Genomic DNA, 22,779 nt, shown 5'->3' on the forward strand with positions numbered 1-22,779 from the left:
CACCAAATTAGAAACCTGAAAGAGAAGGATTAAAGAACGAATATTATATCGCTTGTCAGCATGGCATTAGAGAGTCCAACATCATCCTTTCTTCATAGGGCTACTTCTTTCACAGACCTGTGCAGCCCATTAAAGACTCCAGTATTTGCCCATCAACAACATGCAAGGTCTAAAAACTACTTCATGAACAATGGAAGTTCCTAGGGATTTGTATCTTACATCTCTCCTCCTCATCCTAACTGGACATAACTTTTCCCTGTAGCCCATTCTGTGAGTGGGACTGAGCAGAGTCCCACCCCTGTCGCTGAACAACCTCATAGCTGCTTCACAGGCATTTCTGCAGCCAAGGCACACCGAATCCTTGTGCTTACTTAAATACATAAGTGAACAGGGTTTGTACCACGTAAGCTGCCCTTCTTCCTGCCCTGGCTCTCCCTGCCAGTCATCCCATGATACCATGTAAGATCAGCTAGAAATGTCCACTACAGCTTTAGGAGGAGCATTTCAGCCTGGAAAAACCTCTGAAGAGAGCTTATAACAGTCTTCCAATACCTAAAGGAGGCCTACAAAAAAACTGAAGAGGCACTTTTGACAAGGGCCTGTAGGGACAGGACAAGGAGGAATGGCTTCAAACTGACAGAAAGGAGATTTAGATTAGATATTAGGAAGAAATTCTTCCTTGTGAGGGTGCTGAGGCGCTGGCACAGGGTGCCCAGAGAAGCTGTGGCTGCCCCATTCCTGGCAGTGTTCAAGGCCAGGTTGGACAGGACTTGGAGCAACCTGGTCTAGTGGAAGGTGTCCCTGCCCACAGCAGGGGCTGGAACTGGATGAGCTTTAAGGTCCCTTCCAACCCAAACCAGTCCGGGATTCTAGTATTTTACGCCTCAGTTATCATTCAGCAGCACTCAGACTTATGGTGTAGACCTTACTGATGCCAGGTCAGAACCTGATGCAACTCGAGCAAAGGTTTACAAGTGTTAAAGACATCAGGCTTATTCCTCTTAGGCTCCCATTTGTTCCCAAATATCTACCAGCAATATACAAGAGTCTTTCATTCCATATGTGGGCTGTAGGAGGCAATGCTCAAATACTATGATGAAGATAATCTAAAAATACACAGTCTGAGTAGGTTAGACTGAAACACTGATGAAGATGTTTTGGGAGATGATCCTTTTAATTGGAACTTTCACCTTAGCATGGCAGGGATTGAGATTTTTCACTCTCTTGGACTATTATAAATCCTGCCTTTTCCCTGGACAAAAAAAATGGATTGCGAACAGTATCTGTGGGTGAAAAATGCAAGACTGAAGGTCATGGAACATGTTCTGCTTTTTATCAGCTTATTATGCAAGTTTTATATTTAGGTTTGGGCTGGTTGTATGCCTGGGAAAGATACATTTTATAAATAAAATAATCAGAAAAAAACCCCAACACATTGCAATATATCTTCACCTGTTATATGCAGGCAAACTTTCTGTAGGAACAAGTTCTCACATTCTCAGTGGATTTTAAGAAGTTGACTTTGACCTTTAAAACCAATTTTAGCTGTAAAGAAATGTTGAAGCTAGACACATTAAAGACTGAGGTGGTCAGATATTGTAGTTACCAGACTGACTGGTACAATATATAGGTATCAGAAACCAATAGGATTTTCCTCTTTCTTTTCAGATCATACCGGTTTGCATTGCCTGACATCTTGCTATAAAATTTAAGTGGAGATAAAGCTTAGTCAAAAATCATTCTTATCAGAATGAATTCCAAGCGGCTTAGAAGATGGTTTCATATCCAAGTGCCTCCATTTCATCAAGCACTCTTTTCTAGAAGTAAGAGATTGAATTTTAAGTTAATTAAAATCATCAAACAAGATTCCAATGGGTTTGATTTTCTTTCACAAGACTTGATCTGCACTTAACAATTTCTGGCACTTCCCCCTACAAAAGCAATGTGTCACATCCCTGTTGGCATGCTGCACTGAGGGACCGGATAAGCAAAGCCTTGCAGTTACAAAGGGGTCGTCAGCTGATCTCTAGTTCTACCTGTATGATCCTACTTGATTTACCAACAGCTGCTCCCTTAGATACCTGCTCAACCTGTTTGAATCAGCTCATTGGAAACCTAATTCTTGGCGTATTATTCGAAACAAAACAAAACAAAACAAAACCAAAACAAAAGGAAGAAGCAGAAGAGTGGAAGAAAAATGATCAGAGAAAAGGCAACATATCTGTTCTGTGCTAGTTAATCCAGCTTTCTTTTACCTTGCGTTTTGTCACTGTACACCTCTCATAATTAATCCCATTTTTTTTCTTCTTCTTTTATTTTTACAGGGGCTGTGCAGATTGATCCAGAGGATCTCTATTTTGGATGCCATTAAGAAAGTATTATCTGCTCATTCTGACAGCTGATCTATGACAAGAAATCAGCTGTTACTGTTCTTCTCTCTTCCTCTCAGGTTCAAAAGGAAATATGTCACTTGAAACATCCTCATTTCAAATTTCAGAATTTTCCTTCACACCTGACATTATCACACACATTCTTGCCCTCCAAAAGAAAAAAATCCCAGGCTTATTTTTAACATCTTTCATCCGGCCTACGCTTCAAGATGAAATATTGTCTCTTCAACTTTTATGCCTGGAACACATCTATGCAGCAGGAGAGTGCAGTAACAAAGGTGTTACAGCAAGGAGGTTAAATACCCACAGATGTGTCATGCCATGGTTAGGGCATCCAACATTTCTTTTTACATGGGGATGTTCCTAAAGGAGTATCTTGTACTTTGGGAACACTCTTATTTATGTGATCTGAATTAATCCTCTCTTATACTGCATCCTGTAATTTGTATTTCCATGCTTTCTATTTCTTCTGCTGAAAGGGTTTCCTTGAGAATCACAGTAAGTCTTGTTTCTTTACTGCTTATCAAGGCCACTCTCTCTCTTGGAAGCAAAATATCATAGCAAAATTCTCCAACTCTTTACTTTTAGATCCAAGATCCACGTGGGCATCGATTTCCAAACATAAAACCCCCTTTAAAGCATGTTTCTTAATCCCTTGGACTGACACTGGGAAATCATACACTGCTCAGCACAGCCTCCTGGCTTCTCTCCAGGTTTCAGCTACATCTTGCAATCGTAGGGGCTCCAGAGCAGCCATGTCTATGCAGAGTCACACTCCTTCCCATCTCTAGCCCTCTGCAACAAGCCCACCCCATCGGGTCCTCATTCACTTCAGTGTGACATCCCTCCCTAGACATTTTGATACCTCAGGCTTCATCTCTGTCTACCAGGGAAGACTTCAAAGCAGTGCTGGGGTCAGGGTTCAGATCCTTCTCTGGATAAACAAAAGAAGATTCTAAGTGTAGCTCAGGAGGAATGATGCAAAGCAACTGATTGCATTTTGTCAAGGAGAATGAACTATGCACAGCCTATCCAATATACAAATCACTTTAAACAATTTGCAAGGCATATTGACCCCATGTTCTTTTAGGAGGTGCCCTGAAGGATTTTAGGGAGACACTTATAGAGGAATTGTACCTATCAGGAAACAAAGCACTGACTGATAACACTAAAAGACTACAAAAGAAATATAAGCACTTCCTTACCGGAATTTTCTTCCTTTTCCTGAAATACGGAAATTTCAATGTGCAAAAGGATTTCTAGAGCACAAGCAAAGCCAACAACAGTAGGGTAGCTTAAATCACTACTTCAGAACCATGGAATCCATCATGGAAAGAAGTACTGTTATACAAAAGAGTAGGAAAGTAAAATGTTGCAGAAAAGGAAGAGGAACACATAAAATTAAATATTAGCCATACACACTAGTTCATTGATGAGTTCCAGTAATTAACACACAGCAACACCAGAGAGGATTCCTCCTCTATAGCCAATCTTGAGAATATAAAGAGAGCTGACCAACTTCCCATATCATGACCAGGCCACACAATTATCCCTTGTTTCTGGACAAGATGGAGCAAGAACAATATAAAATATCCTGAAGGATGCCAAGATGTTCAAAGGATGTTTGCCACTTTGTTAAATGGAAAGCAGCAGAGGCAAAAGGGCAGGGGATACAAGCCAGATCTGAGATAGCTGGGAAAAAAAGGTTGGTATTAAGTTTCTCAATGATCCTTCTGATGCCATGTGCTTACAAAAAGAATAACCTGAATTCCTTGGAAAAAATTCCCTTGACTTCATGCCAATTTGCATTAATGACATTAAATCTTATTCTGAACCAAGGAGGTTATATAGGGTAAGGGCATAAACTGAATCCCCACTCAATGAGATGCTTACAGTTCTCCAGAAGTAATAACACAAATACAGCTTTTATTCTTTAAACTTGACATTAAAGCTAAACTATTCCTCTTTCCACACTATTACAACTAGTTTTGTTATTAATAGGAACTGTGACTGGTAGTACAGTAGTGCCTCAAGATCTTAATTGAGATCAGTCCTATTGTGCTCTTACTTCACAAACACCTAAGAATATGAAACTTGCAGACTCCTCCTGCCCACCAGCTCAGCTCTCAGAAGATAAAGCAATCAAGTGACAGGAGCAGACCAGAACACCTGAAAGATGAGAAGGTAATCAGGCAAAGGTCACATCTCATAGCCAGAAGGAAAAGCAAAATGGGGTGCTGGGCTGGATGCTTGCCAGTGCCAGTCTGTGTGAGCAGCAGCCCTTGAGCCCCAGTTGATTCACAGGGGCACCCTGGTGATACTTTTCCACAGACCTGACTCTGATGAGGCCGGCTCTTTCAAAGCAAAACTTGCACAGAATTGCCAGATTTCCTGCCCAAGCTTTCATTTTGTGATGAGGACATTTACTGGCTTCCAACAGGTAGCACAGGTCACCTAAACAACCTGATTAAACTTTTACACTGATGCTGGTAGAATATAGCTCTTCCCATCTACTCTGTTCTGGTGAGACACTTCCCCCCTCCCTGCAGTTCTGTATCCAGCTCTGGGGCCCCCAACACAAGAGGGACATGGAGCTGTTGGAGCAAGTCCTGAGGAGGCCACAGAGATGCTCTGAGGGCTGACACACCTCTGCTATGGAGACAGGTTGAGAGACCTGGGCTTGTTCAGTCTGGAGAAGAGAAGGCTCCAGGGAGACCTTAGAGCAGCTTCCAGTGCCTAAAGGGGCTACAAGAAAGCTCAGGAGGGGCTTTTGACAAGGGCCTGTAGTGACAGGACAAGATGGAATAGCTTTAAACTGACAGAGGGGAGACTGAGATTACTTATTAGGAAGCAATTCTTCCTTGTGAGGGTGCTGAGGCGCTGGCACAGGGTGCCCAGAGAAGCTGTGGCTGCCCCATCCCTGGCAGTGTTCAAGGCCAGGCTGGACAGGGCTTGAAGCAACCTGGTCTAGTGGAAGGTGTCTCTGCTCATGGCAGGGGGTTGGAACTGGATGAACTTTAGTGTACCTTGCAACCCAAACCAGTCTGGGATTCTATGAATGTGAGCCTACGGTACAGTTAACGAGAACAGCTTTGTCTGTTTTAATCCATGCATCCTCAGTTCCCTCCTGTTATAGGCAATTATTTGACACAGCCAAACAACCTGGTCTCCTCAGCTTCAGCTGAAGGCAACAAATGCCCAGTGAGAAATACAAAAGTATGCTTGATTGGAGAAGCTACAGCCCAAACATCAGTCTCTCATCTGAAGGGATTGCAAGGCACTTTCCAAGACCAACGAAAAGCTCCACTCAGCTGTGGGAGGCTGGGAGATGGCAGCCAGGCTGACAACTGGCACATCCTCACTGCAGAAGGATGGGCAGGTGGAAATTTCAGTCAAGGATATGAAAACAAATCCTTGTTGCTACCAAGACTCATAAAATCTGAAGGGAATCAGGGGAGAACAAACAGGGTTTGTGCTCTTTTTTAATCCCCTCAGAGAATTTCAGCTGCTTCTTGCCTATAAAATACATGGAAATAAACTTGAACACTCTGGAACAAGTTAAAATAGATACATTTCAGAGAACCTAAATGCTACAATATTGTTAATCCCTTCCCCACCCCACCCCCCAAAAAAAGGGAGAATTGTGAAATTTTAAAGGGGAGTCAATTATTTTTCCTTTGGGTTTTCTTTGGCACACTGCAGTCACAGTTTCTAACTTCTCAACTGCAGATACCAGAACTTTTCTTCTAGAAAGAAGTATTTTAACATGATTAAATGATTGTTGAAGTGAGAAGCTTAATAAAAACACCAACAATGAGACACCAATACTGGTGCTGCAAAAACCACTAAGCCACTTCATCTGACTGTGCAGCATAAGAAACAAAGGCCTCTGAACTGCTAACAAGTTAAACCACAAATAGTAGGCTTTACTATTTAATATAATATACCACAAGAAAATTTATCACAACCGATTAGAGCTGGCATGAATGTGTGCTTGGCTTCCACTGCATAAAGCCCAAGCGCACCCCTGAGAGGGGAAATCCTTGTGCCTGTGGAAAATAACTGTGAACTTTGCCCTATGGTGAGTTTGCAAGAGGCTGACACAGGAAAAAAGAAGTGACTGGAAAGGATCTGACTGGAAACACAATAGCAGACTTAAAAGGCTTTGATAAATGAAAAGTCATTCCAAGATTAGGGTCTCATTCAAAAAAATAACAAAGACATTTTCTGGTATGTGGCTGAAAATAGATTCCATATGAAAACGCTTAGCAGAGCTTATCAATATTTTTCATTCCCAGCCCTCTTTGAATAAATGTAGTGTTTCCAAGAACAAAAATGGCATTTTTAAAACTTCCTGAAATCTAGATGCAAAAGCTACACAATTAATGTTTTCAGTTTTCAAACCAATGATGCAGATTTAATCCTTTGATGTTGCAATTCCTCCACGCTTTTTTTTCCTTCCATCTGCCTGTATCCTGTCCTCACTTCTCATAAAAATACTACAAGCAAGGAAAAAGAAAACAACTTTCCTTGCCTGAAAACTGAACTGAGTTAGACTCAGCCGATTCAAATGTTCCAGAAGCTTTGTGGAAAATTTAGAGAAAGCACCGAGCATTTTCAGACCATCAATGAGTCTTTAAATCTCTCTTCTCAGGACATACCTAAGATTCTGACCTCTGTAAAGGACTGTTGCAGATGGAATTTGTTTTCCCTTTCTAGGAAAAACACCCTGATAGAATGAAGCTGAATCAATTTTCAAAAGACAAAGCAAATAAGTGAAAACTTAAAGTTGTCTCAGGTGCCTAACATCTGTTCAGGGTACAGCACATACAAGTTAATAATTCATTTGTTTAATACTAAAAACACACCTGAGAAAAAGCTATCTGTCTGTTGACACATTAGATATTAAAGCCTTGCGGCACAGAGTTAAACTGCTTGTAAGTACAGGTTTAACACCACCACATTTCTTAGAGTCCATTAACCTGCGAGCAGAGATGGTTATAAATGGCACAAAGGCACTCTCTCATTTCAGGATTGTCAGCCCAAAACCTACTACCCACTCTCTCCAAAGCAGTCCTACTCTTAAAAAGTCACTCCAGCCCAAACGGGTAAGAGATGTTGCTGTCTAAGCTTTTTAACTCCCATACTTCCCTTCCAAAATAAACACCGGTTGAAAGCTTCCAGCCTGGGCCACTCACACCCTAGCAAGAGGAAGGCAGAAGACCCCGTAGGAGAGCACCACCTAGTGACTAACACCACAACAATATCATTGGTGGAAACCACATAAAGAAAAAACAAATACCGAAGTTTTAATAGCAGTGTGCCACGTCCAGTTTATTTTTCTATTTTTTTTCTCCTCTTTTTCCCTTGGAGATGTGTCTTTTTGACCAAATGTTAAGTCAAGTGGTGATGTCGTACAAGTTCAAAACACTGAGTTTTGGTAAAACATCTCCTCTATGTTTTAAACCAGGTAAGTCTTCTATTAGAATTTGCACTTTAAATATGCAGTGTAGGAAACTGGGAATCCAAACCACCAAAAACTCAATTCTGCAAACATGACTCAAGTGAATAATCATGAGGTATCTATGGGACTACTTCCAGGAGTAGGAAAAGCAGCATATGTCTCAAAGTGCTTAGAGCAGTACAATTCTGCCAACTTTACCATGACTCTCTGATCTGTTGGTTGAAGCTGCAGCTTCTGGAGTCAAGTGCTTCCCTGTGAATCTGAATTTTAGCCTTAAGAGAAAAACAAATTTCTAACTCTGAAGTTCAGTGAAAAAAAAAAACCTGGGGAAGTGTAAGACACATGAACTCCCAAAACTAGAAATCATGATGAGAAATAACACAGCCTATTTATGATCTGTTTGAATGCCACTGAGAAAGCATGGGCATGGTGTCTGGAGATAATACTGAGAGCACTCTCTAAACCTCACCCTTGGGTCCAGCAGCTGAGGAAATCAGCCTTTCAGGAAAGGCCACCACACCCAAACTCCACTGGCTTGCTCTTCTGCTATTTCTGAACAACCCCATGCGACGGGCTGGAAAAACAGTTCTGCATTATTCTGGAGAGGTGAGTGGATACTGACAAATCCTATTTACCTTCACAGATCAAATGTGGCAACTGCAGGTAATTACAGTTGTAAAAACTCATACAACTTGTAACTACAATGCATCTTCTTCAGCAGAGATGTAGCCTAAGTGCATATACGGCTGCAAGATCACCATGTACTGTATTACTCTTCTTTGTCCTTCTATTAAAAGATGTAAACTAACAAACAAATCTAATTATACGCCTTGTTTCTTCCCATTTCCACAATGATCCCAAGTCTTCTGGGATAACGGAATGAGGCAACCTGAAGTAGCAAACATTTCCTCTCCATTGTCTGAAGTCCAGCAGGTCATATGGTTGTAATATGCGATAGGAAACTTGGTTTACTGTGTTTCTGTTGGTTTTCACCATTATGTGAATGTTTTGTAGCTGTTTATGCCAGTTTGCATCCTTCAGCTGCAATTCAGCATGGCATCTAGACTGCATCTCCAAATAAAGGACTTCAGCAAGCTGATGCCCATGGCAGCTCTGGAGGTTTGCTCTTGTGGGGGGGAGTCAGCAGGTCTTCCTCCTGGTTGCTTCTGAAAGCATCTTTCTTTGCTACACTTTCCATCTGCTCTCTCTTTAGTGTGCCATTAAGGTCAAGTCTGTGATTTCTGCCCCATCTGCCTGTTGCATTAGTGGCACCTGAAAGTGAAACTTTGTCTGGGAAACATTTGGTGAATTTTTAAATATCACTATTGATTTCACATTAATTTTCTTTACAAACCAGGAAAAGCTCTTAGGAGAGGTTGTAACAGCCAAGAAATATTTGACAGGTTGTTTAAAATCTACTGCCTGTAAACAGTATGATTAATTTATTTTCCTTGGTTTTAAGTATATTCTTTAAACATACCTTATCTTTACTGATTAGTATTGTTCACTCTGAAGTTCACAGCACAAAATTGATCACATACTACCTGTAGAGAGACAGACTTCTTATACAGAAGGTCTGGATATTTTGCCCAAAGCTTTTTTTTTCCCTTTCCTTCAATGGCACATAATCAGAACATAATTTTGCCTCTGCACCAGTCAACACCACTTCTGTAGCTTCTCTTTAAATGCATCAAACCTGTAGAAGGGCAGATTCTTTCATGTAGGCAAATTTCTTGCCTGTGAAGTCAGTTTATTTCACATCCCATAAGTCTCCTTTTGGATACAGATTGACTGCTCTTCAGTGAATAACTTTTTAGTCATTCTTTGGCCTCAGAAAACTACCTTTGAAATGTTTTATGCAAGAGTATTCATTATGAACAATTAATGTACTGAAAACGTCAACACCTCAACAAGTGATGTGCTGTGAAAAAGATGAGTATATTTATGTTCACACATCAAACTTCCTGTACTTTTCATTCTTCTAAAACGTATGCCTTATACTGTAGTACAATAGCTTATATGAATTTGATGACCCGAGTGGAACAATATCAAAACTGCCATAACTGTGTTTTAGAAAAGGAAAGCAATCACGTAAGGTTTTTTCCCCTACCACTATTTTTAGGTAAGGCATCTGGCAGCTTGATAGTAATTCAAAGTACTTACACTGGAACATCTCTTGACATATTTTTTAGTCAGAAGCAAAAAAAAATTGGTTAAGAGGAAGATGCAGTCTACAGAAACATACATGCAAAGTGAGAAAAGTCTTCTGTATCAATTGGGGGGTGAAAGGGTTGCTTGTACCCACTTAGCCTGACAGTTTTATTGAGTTTTATGATGTGGAATAATGTAAATACAAACCTCTTCAACTCCTCCCCTTGACACGTGGATCTTTGATTGCTTCACTTCCTTTAGTGAGGTTTAAGTCTTAAAAATGCTTCCTGTTTCATACTACAGTGCAAAGGCTCCAGAAGGTATTTTAATGATACTGCCAGCTAATTAAACAAATCCAGGAGCAGCAGATTCTAATCTAATTTGTAGTAACATGTAAAGTAACAGCATGGGTCACTTCAGTTGGTTTGCACTGCTGGAAGGGAGATTAGAGCATAGGTCACTCTTCATGACTTGCTGCAGTGACAGGCAGAACATACCTCACTTGCCATGTCACAGCACCACACCTAGGAGAAAACAAGCAGAGAAGTTCAATGGCTGGTTCCTCCTCAGCAAGAATGAAGTCCACCAATAAACAGAAGAACCTTCAGCTCTGAGCTCTCTAAGTCATCCATCAACTTCCTTCTCTGGTTTACTGCAGTCATTCTTCCAGAACACAATACAAGTGTCACATTTTTACTTTTTTAAGGGGAGAGGCATAAGAAAGCTTGTGCTCATGAGAAAAAGGTTTGTTTATTAGGCTTGATTAATTTTTGGCTGACAGATTATTGTGAAGTTTAATAGTGAATTAACAGTATTAATTTTAGACAAAAGTCATTAGAGTACAGACAGATTAGAGAAATAAAATGCCAGCTGTGTTTCTCTCATACACTACAATAAGGAAAACATTGTTGGAATAGATCTGTATTTCAACTCAATTATATTTGGCAGGTCAATTAGAATTGCTCATTAACTAATACAAATATTTCTTCTTTGAGTGTGCTATAACAATGGATCTTTTCAATTTTCATCTCACAATATGAGTGATGAACAGGATGATTCTAATTAAAACCAACACCAAGCATTCCATTCCCCAATCATCATCTTCTTACATTCCCTCACTCACTACTCTTCCACACCCCCAAAAAATTTGACTCATAAATCAGACTGCTACCTTTTTGTTCCCATACCTCACAGGTTGAGCATGGAAATAATATTTCTGCATAGTCCAACAGAGTGCCTTGCAATAGAACATAGCTGTCAAGACAGCCAGCCAGGCTGCGGAAACTCTGTGACTGGGATATGCACCCAGACATGTTCAGAGCTAGATCCTAGCACTGCGCTGCCGCAGCCCAGCACTGCCAAACATTGGCTGCTGCAACTAACATCATGTTGGCATGGAGTTTTACTACAGAAGACTGAATCTCTTCCTTCATTTACTATATAATAAAATGTCCAACTCCTTTTTTTTTTTTTTTGTTGTTGTGAACAAATATGCTAACCCATACTGGAAGTTGTTCACACAAGTAGTGATATCAACACAAATGTAAGTCTAAAAAACCCCCAACCTGCATCAAAATGAGCCTGCTTTTGCCAGGCAACAATACAAGTCATTCACTGAATCACATACAGCAATAAGATCACCAGTTTGATAAAAAAAGGAAGACAAAGATCAGCTGTTAAGAAATAAAGATTATAAAACAAACAATAAAAGTTGAACTTATTAACTTCTAGACAGCTAGCCTACCTATCTGAAACATGCACTTGCAACAGCTATCAATAGCTAAGAGCACAGAGACATTGCTTCCCTTCATCCCATTCCTAATATGAAAATTCTCTAAAATATTAGGCTGGTCTTGTCTTACTCAAGTTTTCCTTCTAATCGTGAGCTGAGTCTTGAAAACACATGATAATCTTCATTCTCCATTTTCCTCTTCTGCTTTGCTGTAAAGACAGTCATAAAAACTTAAGCTGAGGAGCAAGAATATACAAGACTTTCACTGACGGTAAACAGGAGTTGGTAGTACTAGACAGACAAGTGGAGAAAAAAAAGACTTTTATTTCATATATTTAAATTAGTTTGTAATGTGTTCTTACAATAAATACGTATTCACCTATGCTATATAAATTTGAGAACTAGATCACACTGATGCTCATCACCAACAGTCAGTGGAGAGGATTTTACAGTGCTATTGATTTCATTTATACACAATCTTCTGAATGGATCTGTTCTCTATCTCTGCTTGTCAGCATAAACCTGATGAGATCAAGGCATTAACTTACAGGCAACTGGGAGAGGAGAGCATTTCCATACACAGCACAGTTATCCTTTATCAGTTAATTTGTGTGAATTCTTGGTTTTCTGTCCTTTGCATAATGAAAAGGTCATGTATCTTTTGGTATTTATGTTCACAAACTGGGTGATGCGTGGTCAAGACTGGAGAATACACACCTATAGGGCATATACCACACACTCAGCTAATGCAAGCATTCAGTTCCCTTTGACTGCCAAATCCTCAAGTATTCCTCAAGAAAGCAGCCTATCACTCCACCACTCCCCTTGGCAAGCATAAACACCCATCATCTCCAGATTAGCTAGTTAGTGGCAAACACATATTCAAGACTCTTTACAAAGATTGTCATCCTGAAACTGAAGCAAATCAATATTCAATTTAAAACAGCCTTTACTCAAAGTCCTGGAGTCTCAAGACTGAGAGGGATTAGACTAGATGGATTGAGACAGACTATGCTTCAACCAGCAATGCCACAGTGAAAGGCATTGAGGACAGTAAGACAGCTGACCTACTGAGGACAAGAGGACAGAGTTCAGATCTCACCAGAGAAACAGGGTCATTGTGGGGACAAAACTGTCACAACCAAAACTTTAACTGATGTGATAATGATGGGATAGGAAAATGATCTAGAATAAACTAGGATGACAGCCAAGCAAAGATTCAAAAGTAGACACCTGCAGTGTGCTACCCCGAAAATCTATTGTCAGTTGTCCTTAGCAAAATATTTTCTGGCACCGATTAGCTGACCCTGCTAGCTGAGGTGTAGGAATGGTTACATGCAAAATGGAGAACAAATAGCAGCAAAAATGTCCCCACCGTGTGGATAACTGGAAAAAAACATGCAGCACTGGAGACAGTAGTCCATAGATACTGACCTGTAAGACATTCCTTGCCAATTTACATGCCACTTGTCTTCACTCTGGAAGTCCAAAGCTCCGTGAAGCCAACAACCAACATCACCACCACGTGGCAGTGAAGAGAAATGAACTGCTTAAAGTCATTACAGTTTAAAGTCTCTACTTGTGTGATCCCAAGTTGGTCATCTTTTAAGTACATGCTGCCACCTGCTTAAACAGATAGCTCAATCAAGAAACCTAACATGGTGCTTCAGCACAGCAGCTATTTCTGAGAGTATTCCAGTAAAACGTATCTAATTAAAGACAGCTTTCACCTGAAGGCCCAGGGAAATGCTGAAGGCATGCTTCCACAACCACAGTAAGCCAATCTGTACTCAAGCTTCCTTCACCACACCAGGGCAATCCTTTCCCACCACTTTTCTGTGCTAACACTTGCACATGTGCCTGAAAAATACCTGTGCTTTCAGCTGGATTAGTCTGCAGTTGGATTACCTCCTTGATCAGCCTAATTGTGCTGCTGCATAAATGCTAGCTGACAGAACAGAGGACAGGGTAAAGGTGGCAAGAAGATGCCTGGGAAGAGCAGGATTGCTTCTTAAGAGCAATGACAGTTTAGATCCCAACTACAAAACACTCAAGACATTCAAAAACTCTTTCTAGGGAAATCTTTCAGTCACAAGGATAACTAGGCATTTTCCACACACTCATTAGATAAACCATGACTGAGAAATCTAACTGAGACTGAGATGGAGAAAAAGGACCTAGACTCCTCTCTTCTAGCTGCCCAACCTAGAAGGAGCAAACTGGCAAGACACACGCATATGACATGCTATACTTTTTTCTGCATAAGTTCATGGAAATGAGATTTCACAACCTTTCTGTATTTAAAGAACTCATCTGTAGAACAGGATATAGGTTTGGAGCAGGACATTTTACAAGGCATTAGTCTACCAGACAGCAAAGCAAAAGCACTGTAGTATTCCTCATATTTTCCCTTTTTAGCATGAAGAACTCTTTCCCACCAGTCAACACAATCAGCTGTTAGTAGGGTAAAACTGTCAGATAATACAAATAGCACCCACACCCACCTGCTCTCATGATTTGCAGTGAAGGCAATTGTATCACATGTAGTCACACGCTTATGGAGAGACTACAGACACTTTCAGTTTCTCATCTCCAGGACTGAAAGAAATACCACTTCTCACTGCCAAACCTCCTCTGTATGGAGATACTGAATCCCATTAAGAAGCACCCTTTGGATGCTCTACAATGCTGCCAAGTTTGACGTATCAAAAATGAAGACTGGGATTTCTCATGCTCATTTCAGATTTAGCTGCTCATAATGAAGGTAAAGCAAAGTGTCCTTATCTGCTCCTGCCAATCTAGGCCTGTCTTGGATAAGCATGAAGGAGCATGAGAGCTTTGTAAAAATGGGAAGCTCAGAATCCCAGAGAGAGATTTTGAAGGAAGAACCGAAAACTTCCCTAAAGAAGCCATTTTTCTCTCTTTGCTAGGTCTAAATCTGGATGCTGGCCCTCATACAACTCCAGCCACTTGGTATTAAACAACTGATTTTTCCTGTTGGTGGTATTGGGTGTACTTCTTGTAAAACTCTCTCACTAGGGGCCTCAATTCATTATGTTGAAAGATTTGCTCAGGCTGTATCCTCTCCAAGGCAATACAAGCAACACATACCAGCCATATTTAGGGACAGAAAGCCCCAGCTCTAAAGACAGAACTTGTCATATGGACACACTGCTGATGCAATGAGCAAAACAAAAGTAGACTCCGAGAAACAAAAATTGAACCCAAAATAAATTTGAAACTAGAAACTAACAGAAACTAGAAATTAACTAATTTGGGAAAATTTCCTAAATCTGAGGCACAGATTTGAAAGGAACTACAAGTGTAAGTGTACAGCCCAAGCTTCTTAAATCTCTGTACAGTCATGTTTGAAAAGGAGTCATGAGAACCAAACCTTTAGTGAATGACAACCACTGAGGCAAAATATTTCATTATTATGTTGTGTCTAGACAGATCATTCAGGAGAGTCATGCTGTTTTGCCAGGTCACCAATAAAATGGTGTGATTTATACCTAATACACTTTAATTCATTTTAGCAATGAAGCTCTGCATCAAGGAATACGACTTGTTTGGGCTGGAAGGGACCTTAAAGCTCATCCAGTTCCAACCCCCTGCCATGGGCAGGGACACCTTCCACTAGACCAGGTTGCTCCAAGCCTCATTCCATCTGGCCTTGAACACTGCCAGAGATGGGGCAGCCACAGCTTCTCTGGGCAACCTGTGCCAGTGCCTCATCACTCTCATAGTAAAGAATTTCTTCTTAATGTCTAATCTAAACCTCCCCTCTGTCAGTTTAAAATCATTTCCCCTTGTCCTGTCACTACACATCTAAATTCAGTACAAGACGACCAAGCTTGACAACTTCATTGGAAGACAGTGGGTATCACTGGGAAAACAAGGCTGAAAATATACAGTTCCACCTTCACGTCACAGATGGCATTCCACACTAGCTCCTCAACATAAATCCCTGTAATTGACCATAGGCTGGTCTGCAGTGACATCTCTGCCCCAGTGCTATCTTAAAATTGTCATTCAGGTTTCATCTCTAGTATAACTGCTGCTCCTGTAACCCTGAGCTCCAGCCCTCTCAACACTCCTGATTTATAACCAGGACTGAACATACCATTTTCTCAAAATTTCATTGACACAACGGTAGCTACTGACCCCATTTCCCACATGCTCCCATGTACAGCACATCAAGCTGCACAAGTGTGTGTGGTACCGAGCCCTGCTGCAAGCCTGCCTCTGACTCTCAGGTGCCAAGGGGTCAGCCCTGCAGCAGCCACAGCTCTGTGGTAACAGCCCACAGGACCACTCTCCACACCCCATGCTTCCCCCCTTGCTGGGCACCCAACAATATAAAACTGGGTGCTTTTCCCATCAGTTAACATCCCTCAGATGGAAAGAGCTTCATATCCCCTCTTCCTCCTCTGAAGATACTACCAAAAAATCTAGAAGGCAGGTGATGTGCATATATACCCATCCAGCTTACCCCAGGACAGACAATAATGCTTTAAAACTCAGACACCATCCCTCCAGGGCTTTTTTTAGCAGTTAGCTTCATTTAAAAGAAAAAAAACCTGAGAAATGAAGTACCAGTTGGGCTTCCAGAGAGCTTTTGTTAGAGCAGAATCAAAATTAACATGTTAGATAAACATGCTGTAATAGTCATATGAACTTACAGGAAACAACACACCTCTCCCCACCCTGAGGTCTTTCTTCTTTGTGCAGAAACCAGGTTGGTAGAGCAACAGAAAACATCCCAGCCACAGACATTCACCCAGAAGGCAACCCACTAAGGTCAGCTAGATTTCAAGAGATGTGGATCCCAGGTAAATGAAGGGGAGATTTCAGTCTTTTCTGTAAGAGTGGGAAGATTTAGCTACATTAGATGGGATGTAAAACACAACTAAGGCAGTCAGGGTCAGAGAAATCATAACAAAATGGCATTAATATTTGTGAGCTGCAGAGTAAGCAGGTTCAACCAGTTTTAGATATTGCTATTTCTCAAAGGCTCACTTCTAAGCTTGAGAAACAACCCTCTAGGTTTAAGAATTTAAAGTCAGTAGTCCACACTGGATTCAGTTTCAAATCTTCAATGCAGTATTCTTAGTCCAGGGATATCTTAACAGCTTAAAAGATGGTAAAAAATAATATGCAGGTCTTATGCTTCTGAAAGCAGTAATGTGACACTGAAGAAAGACTTAGATAAGGACTCCTGTACCCTGAGTTCTATTCCTGGCCCTGTCAATAGCCTGTAAATGCTCTTGGGCAAGTAATTTCAGCCCTTTTTGCTTCACTTTCATCTGTAAGGAGAGGGAGAGACATGTGGCTCCTTTGCAAAGCCACTTGAACTGATTAAAAAGCACGATAAAAACTGACTTCTAGTACTTCTTGGTCAAACTCGTGAGCTGTAGCTAAAGGCACTCCAGTGGCCTTTGCGTAACAAAGTACAACAATGTTCTCAAAATGTTTCTCATTCTCTCACAAACATTAGGAAGCAAAAGTAACTTACAGTAAAGTTACTGCACATTTTCCACTTAACTGCAAGCCACCAATGTGGGGTTTCTTTCTTCAGGTTTTTTTTTTTTTTCCTAATTTGCAGTTTCTGAACAATTTTTAAATAAAGCTTTAGGCCATCATGTACAAATTGAAGTCTGTTCTTTCTTACCTTTTGTGAACCCCTTAGAAGCAATCCACAGATTATCATTCACTGAAATCTATTATCCTACACTTGTTTTGATCAACAGTTAAAGCACTATTTGCATTCTCAGGACAAGTAAGGGCCACAACTTACATGAAGCTGTCCCACATTCAAAGTATTTCTAACAGTCTCTGAAGCAAGGCTTTTCAGGTTGCTAGTAGTTAAGTACATTAAAGGGAATTAAACAGTGTGAATTCCTGAAGATCACCCGGGTCAGAAGCAGCCTTGCTGACATAACAGTTTACACTGCCCCACACCCATTTGCCAATCCTACTTATTCCATGGTCCCACCATCTCTAGTCTCTCATCTATTCTCTACTGAGACTCTAGAAAAGGAATACTTACCTGTTCCACTATCTTGATTGGATCTTCAAGCCTTTAACTGCCTTTAGAGCAAGTCAGCTACTCTCCCCTTCGCCCTCACAAAGAGATGGGAAGCCCTGTATCAATATTTCCTTCACTACAACTCATGCTACTTCTGTGAAGCAGCCTCATTAGCTACAAAGCTCTAACTATTCTATGTTAACATATAATTAATAAGTTATCATTATTATTGCTAAGCACTCTGTGGCATCCTTTCCTCCACAAAGAAGGAAGGTGATTTCTTCAAAGCAGCAGTCAACTCTCCATTTACATACAGAGAATCATGTATCATTAGCGTTTAAATACATATACATTTGAAGTGCAGTGCAGCCTAGAAGATAATCTCAATATGATGAGCTAGCACTTGACAACTCTGCCAAAATTGCTTATGCTGTAAATGCTCCAAGCAAACTCTTTGCCCAGGTCTTATGCCTTTCTGTTCATAATGTTAAGTTGTTCATGGGTCACCAAGAGGTGATTTGTGGCCAACATAACCAGTCTAGCAAGTGTTTACATTGCAAACAATTATGCAAAAAAATCACAGTATAGTTTAGATCCACTTCCCACTCTCTTCCCAACTTAAATAAGGAAAAAGCTGTCTTGACAAAGGCAAAATTATCTTGCCAATATGAACTGCACCCACATTCAGGAAAGGTTTATTAGCACATCAGACAGGATGGCTTAAAGCATCTCCACAGCAGTCAATACAATGAAGCCTGAATGTTAGTTTGGACTCCCAGTGTCATTTTTGTCAAAGAACAGTTCTTTTCCTCTCAGAGGCTATACAGAAACAGAGGCACAGGATGGCAAAGTACAACCTTTTAAAGACTGACTTGTGAGATGACATATTGGACTTGTTTTCTCACATTTTTCTCAGTTATAGTAAGTTTTGCCAGATTCCCACCATCATGTCCCTAACACAAGTTACCACCTTAACAAGTTAATTAGAATAAGCATTTTGTTTTGGGGTGTTTTTTTGGCCAAGTAGTCATTTAGTTTCAAACCAGTTCAAGACTTTTTAAGCAAGTCTAAAGCCTGCTCTGATTCAAGTTCTCAATAAAATTTTATCCAAGTATCAGACACTTTAGATTCTTATGTGCTTTAGGTGATAATAACCTCACCATCTATCTTGAGCCTTGAACAGGTTTTCAGAGACTTAAGTGTACTAAAAGTTTGGAGTACATCAATATTGAGCAATTTCAGGTAGCCTTGTGACACTAAGAATTCATTTCCGAGATCCTGGTGAAGAGAGCACAATGTAGTTAAGCTACTAAAATACTGTGTTTTAAAGACTGTAGGTTTTTAATGGTGTGAAAATCCTTAGCCATGACATTAAGTTCTGCAGAATTCTTGGGTATGGTCATTGTTCCCATTCAAGAGTTAAAGCAGTTTCACAAAGCTGCTATCAGAAGAAAAATATTTTTATGATATGTACTTGTATAGCTCTGTTTAGTACACTGGCCTGGTAATTGTTATAGAATCATAGAATAGTTAGGGTTGGAAAGGACCTTAAGATCACCCAGTTCCAACCCCCCTGCCACGGGCAGGGACGCCTCACATTAAACCATGTCACCCAAGGCTCTGTCCAACCTGGCTTTGAACACCACCAGGGAGGGAGCATTCACAACTTCCTTGGACAACCCATTCCAGTGCCTCACCACCCTTACAGTAAAGAGCTTCCTCCTTATATCCAATCTAAACTTCCCCTGTTTACATTTAAATGTTACCCCTTGTCTTATCACTACAGTCCCTAATGAAGAGTCCCTCCCCAGCATCCTTAACTGACAGAAACTAAGCCCAAACAGTAATGATATTTATTCTTTTTCCCTATGAGGTTCTTTTCACAAGAGCTTACCTTTATTATTTCTTCTCCTACTACTAGAGGTGTTAAGAATTGCTTTTCTCAGGCAGAGAAAATAATCCTCCACTGTTTCTTTAGTCATTCCTCAAAAAAACAAAATACTAAGCCTAAGAAATGCTCCTTAACAGCTACTGTAAGCACTTTCATACATTTATTTCTGGTCCAATATGAATTTAAAAGTAAAATTTCACTATCATTTACTTTGGAAGAACAAACATAAGTGGTTTTAAAGTGTTGCTTCTTTTTTTTTTTAAAGCTGTCATTTTCTATAGTTATACCTCCATTTGTCAGCTTTCAACAAGCTCCTGCCTAATGTATTTTTAATTACAACTATTTATTTACATTTCATACTAGATAACACACTTTTGGTTCTCAGGAGCAGACACATGCCCTAGTTCCACATATTCCAAGTGGTCATTTTAAGCCGGACTACACACAAACCCACCTTTGAAGCATTAGAAGCAGGCTCCAAAGCAACCCTGTAAAGAGACCTTTCTTACTGCTTGGGTCTTGCCATCTATTTTATTAAGTAATTTCTGTAAAGGAAGAAGAGCACAGCTAACTTCAGCCAGTGGCCTGAAAGCAGAAAAATGATTAAACACCAATATGACAAACATAATAAAGCAGGAAAAGCTTCAACCATCTTGTTTGCCCAAGACAGGTAGTACACTGCTGCATTAGCAAAAAGCAACACTGACCAAAGAATAGATGGATTCCTTGAGTGAAAAAGTTAACAACCAGTGAAGAAATAAACAGCACACATAAACCGAAGTAGGCCAGTACTCCCTGCCCAAGGCGTCCCACAGCTGACCCCCACCCGAGGCAGGCTACCCGGCACACAGAGAGGCAGCGTCACCTGCCTCCCTCAGCACACGCAGCCTCATAGAGGTCTGCGAGCACTCAGGGCCTGCCACGCTCTCTCTGCTGCCGGCCGGCTACCCGCGGAGGTCCCAGCGGCACCCGTGGTGCGGACCGGCCCGTGACAGGCACCCGAGCCACCCTCACAGAGCCCGCTCCCGCCGCCTGCCGGCCCGCCCCCTCGGCCTCAGGCGGATCCGGCGGTGCGGGGCCCTACCAGGCCAAGGCCCCGCGCCCGGCTCCCGCGGCTTCGCCTCACGCCCTCAGCAGACGCCACCATAGCTGCCCGCCTCGCCCCACACGACACAACCCCCCCGCGCCCTCCGCCCCGACCCTTATATCCTGCTCCGCCACCCCACCCCGCACCGCGCCGCTCGCCCGCCCCTCCCCACCCCGCTCCCTATAGAAGCGGTACGGGGATTGGCCGTGCAACCTCGGGCCGGCTGTGTGGGAAGCGGTGATTGGCGGAGTGCGGCCACCAGCGGCTGCCTCCCTGTGAGTGTGTGTCTCTGGCAGTGTCAATGGCTCCTCCTGCCACGGAGCAGCGACGGGCTTGAGACGGGCAGGACCGCGGGGCTCCTTTAAGAGAGGGATTTTCGGGGGGGCTGGGGACGGGGGCCGCGGCGCGATCGTCCCCCACAGCCAGCGCTCGGGAGAGCCAGCGGCCGGCGGCTCCTCTGCCTCTCGAGCGAGCCGGCGAGGAGGCGGCAGCGGCGGGACCCGCGCCTGGAGACTCCCCCCCTCCTTGCCTGCTGCCCGCTGCTGTGAGGCGTCCGCCCCGGGGCTTCCTCCTTTCCCCCCTGTCCCCGACGAGGCACCGGTTGCCGGAGGATTCCCCCCCTCCCCTCCCGCCACCCACACGAGTCGGCAAATGAACTCGGTCCGAGCCGCCAACAGGAGACCCAGGCGAGTGTCCAGGCCGCGCCCGGTGCAGCAGCAGCAGGAGAGGAACAACGCCGCCGCCGCCGCCGGGGATCGGGGTAAGCCAGGCGCCGCCGCGCCGAGTGGGGGCCTGCGCGGGGTCTGCTGGCGGCGCGGGGCCCCGCCGCGCCCGGCCGGGCACCGGCAGGAAAAGCCCAGGCTGTTTCACCCCCTGGCTCCCGCTCAGGCCGCGCTTTGTTTGGCTTGGGCTCTGCCTCGAGTCGGGGCCGCCGGGCCCTGCCGCCGAGCGGGAGGAAGGCGGGGGCTCGCCCCCTTCCCCGTCCCTGCTCACACGCCCGCTGGGGAGGGAGCCGATCGCCACCGGCCCCCTCGGGAACGGAACGGGGAGAACGACCCCCACCCCTCCCCGAACTCCCCGCCCCGTCCCCGGGGGCTGCGGGGAAGCCAGCCGGTGCCTCCCTGCGGGGAGAGGCAAGCTGGGCCCCGGGGCCGGCAGAGGGGAGAGAAGGCGCGGAGGGAGCGGCGCCCGGGGGTCTGCGAGGCTGGGGAGGGGGGTGCAGCTTGCGCCGGCAGCTTCCTCACCGCCGTCAGCGAAATGGTGTCCGGGGGCGGCGGCCCGGGTCTCGCCGGGCCCCGCGGCCCGCCGCGCCGCGCAATGTTTGCTGCGCAGTTCGGCGCCCGGGCTTCGGTTACAGCACCCGGCGGGGGGGCGCGGGCCGTGGCTGATCGGCCATTTATTTACCTCAGCCACCACCCCCGTCTCCCCCCGCCGCGGCACCCGGCGGCCCCGGGCTGGCCTGAACGGAGCGGGGGGCTGCGGCCCCCAGCTCCTCAGCGCGGCCCGCCGGGTCCGCCCGCGCCGGTGGGGCTGGGGCCTAGCTTAAAAATGTTGACAATTCGGAGCTAATGGGCGAAAAGCACCATTGTCTGAGGGGATGAGGAAGCTGCGAGGTGCGATCCCTCCCCGAATGGAGCGCGGGTTGCCAGTGCTGGGGTACGGGGGGGTGGTATGCAGAGGCTGGCGGCCCCTCAGCCCTGGCTCCGATGGCTCTCGGGGGTGCGTTGTGCGTGTGCTCCCTCTTGTACAGGACTGGCTTTTTTCTTTCCTTTTTTTTTTTGAAGGCGAGATGGGGGTGGGATTGGAGGAGACATTTTGCATGTCTTATCTGGTGGATTGGATTTTAATTTTTCATGCATTCGCTGTCACAACTCTGGCATGATAAAGGAGACTGATCCGTGGTGCAGTTTTAAGATGTACAAACGTCTTTTTAAAATGAAAAAAAAAGAGAAAAGGGGAAAAAAAAACCAACCCGCCTTCATTGTCATCTGAATGTCTTTTGTTTGAGTATCTAGGATATCACATCGAGAATGAGG

General features: G+C 43.4%; 1 protein-coding gene and 1 long non-coding RNA gene across 5 annotated transcripts in view; one reads left to right on the top strand and one right to left on the bottom strand.

Annotated features, from left to right (window-relative positions):
* Positions 1-9,441: 9,441 nt before the first annotated feature.
* Positions 9,442-20,812, bottom strand: LOC308219716. Its single transcript, XR_013956567.1, has 5 exons — positions 20,111-20,812; positions 16,420-16,597; positions 11,868-11,946; positions 10,213-10,529; positions 9,442-9,550 (listed from the first exon to the last, which is right to left on the bottom strand). It is a non-coding gene; the product is annotated as an uncharacterized lncRNA (long non-coding RNA).
* A 205-nt stretch (positions 20,813-21,017) lies between these two features.
* Positions 21,018-22,779, top strand: part of FBXO11 (F-box protein 11) — a 76,664-nt gene continuing 74,902 nt past the window's right edge. For 2 of the 4 annotated variants that reach the window (XM_080615040.1, XM_080615041.1), the window contains exon 1: positions 21,019-21,503. In XM_080615040.1, the coding sequence (XP_080471166.1) occupies positions 21,395-21,503 (109 nt within the window). In that variant the 5' untranslated portion in view covers positions 21,019-21,394. Of the gene's footprint in view, positions 21,504-22,779 lie in introns of all 4 variants that reach the window. The other 2 variants (XR_013956566.1, XM_080615043.1) reach the window with 2 other exon arrangements.

The sequence above is a fragment of the Psittacula echo genome (genome assembly GCF_963264785.1).
Source record: "Psittacula echo genome assembly, chromosome: 4".
NCBI lineage: Eukaryota > Metazoa > Chordata > Aves > Psittaciformes > Psittacidae > Psittacula > Psittacula echo.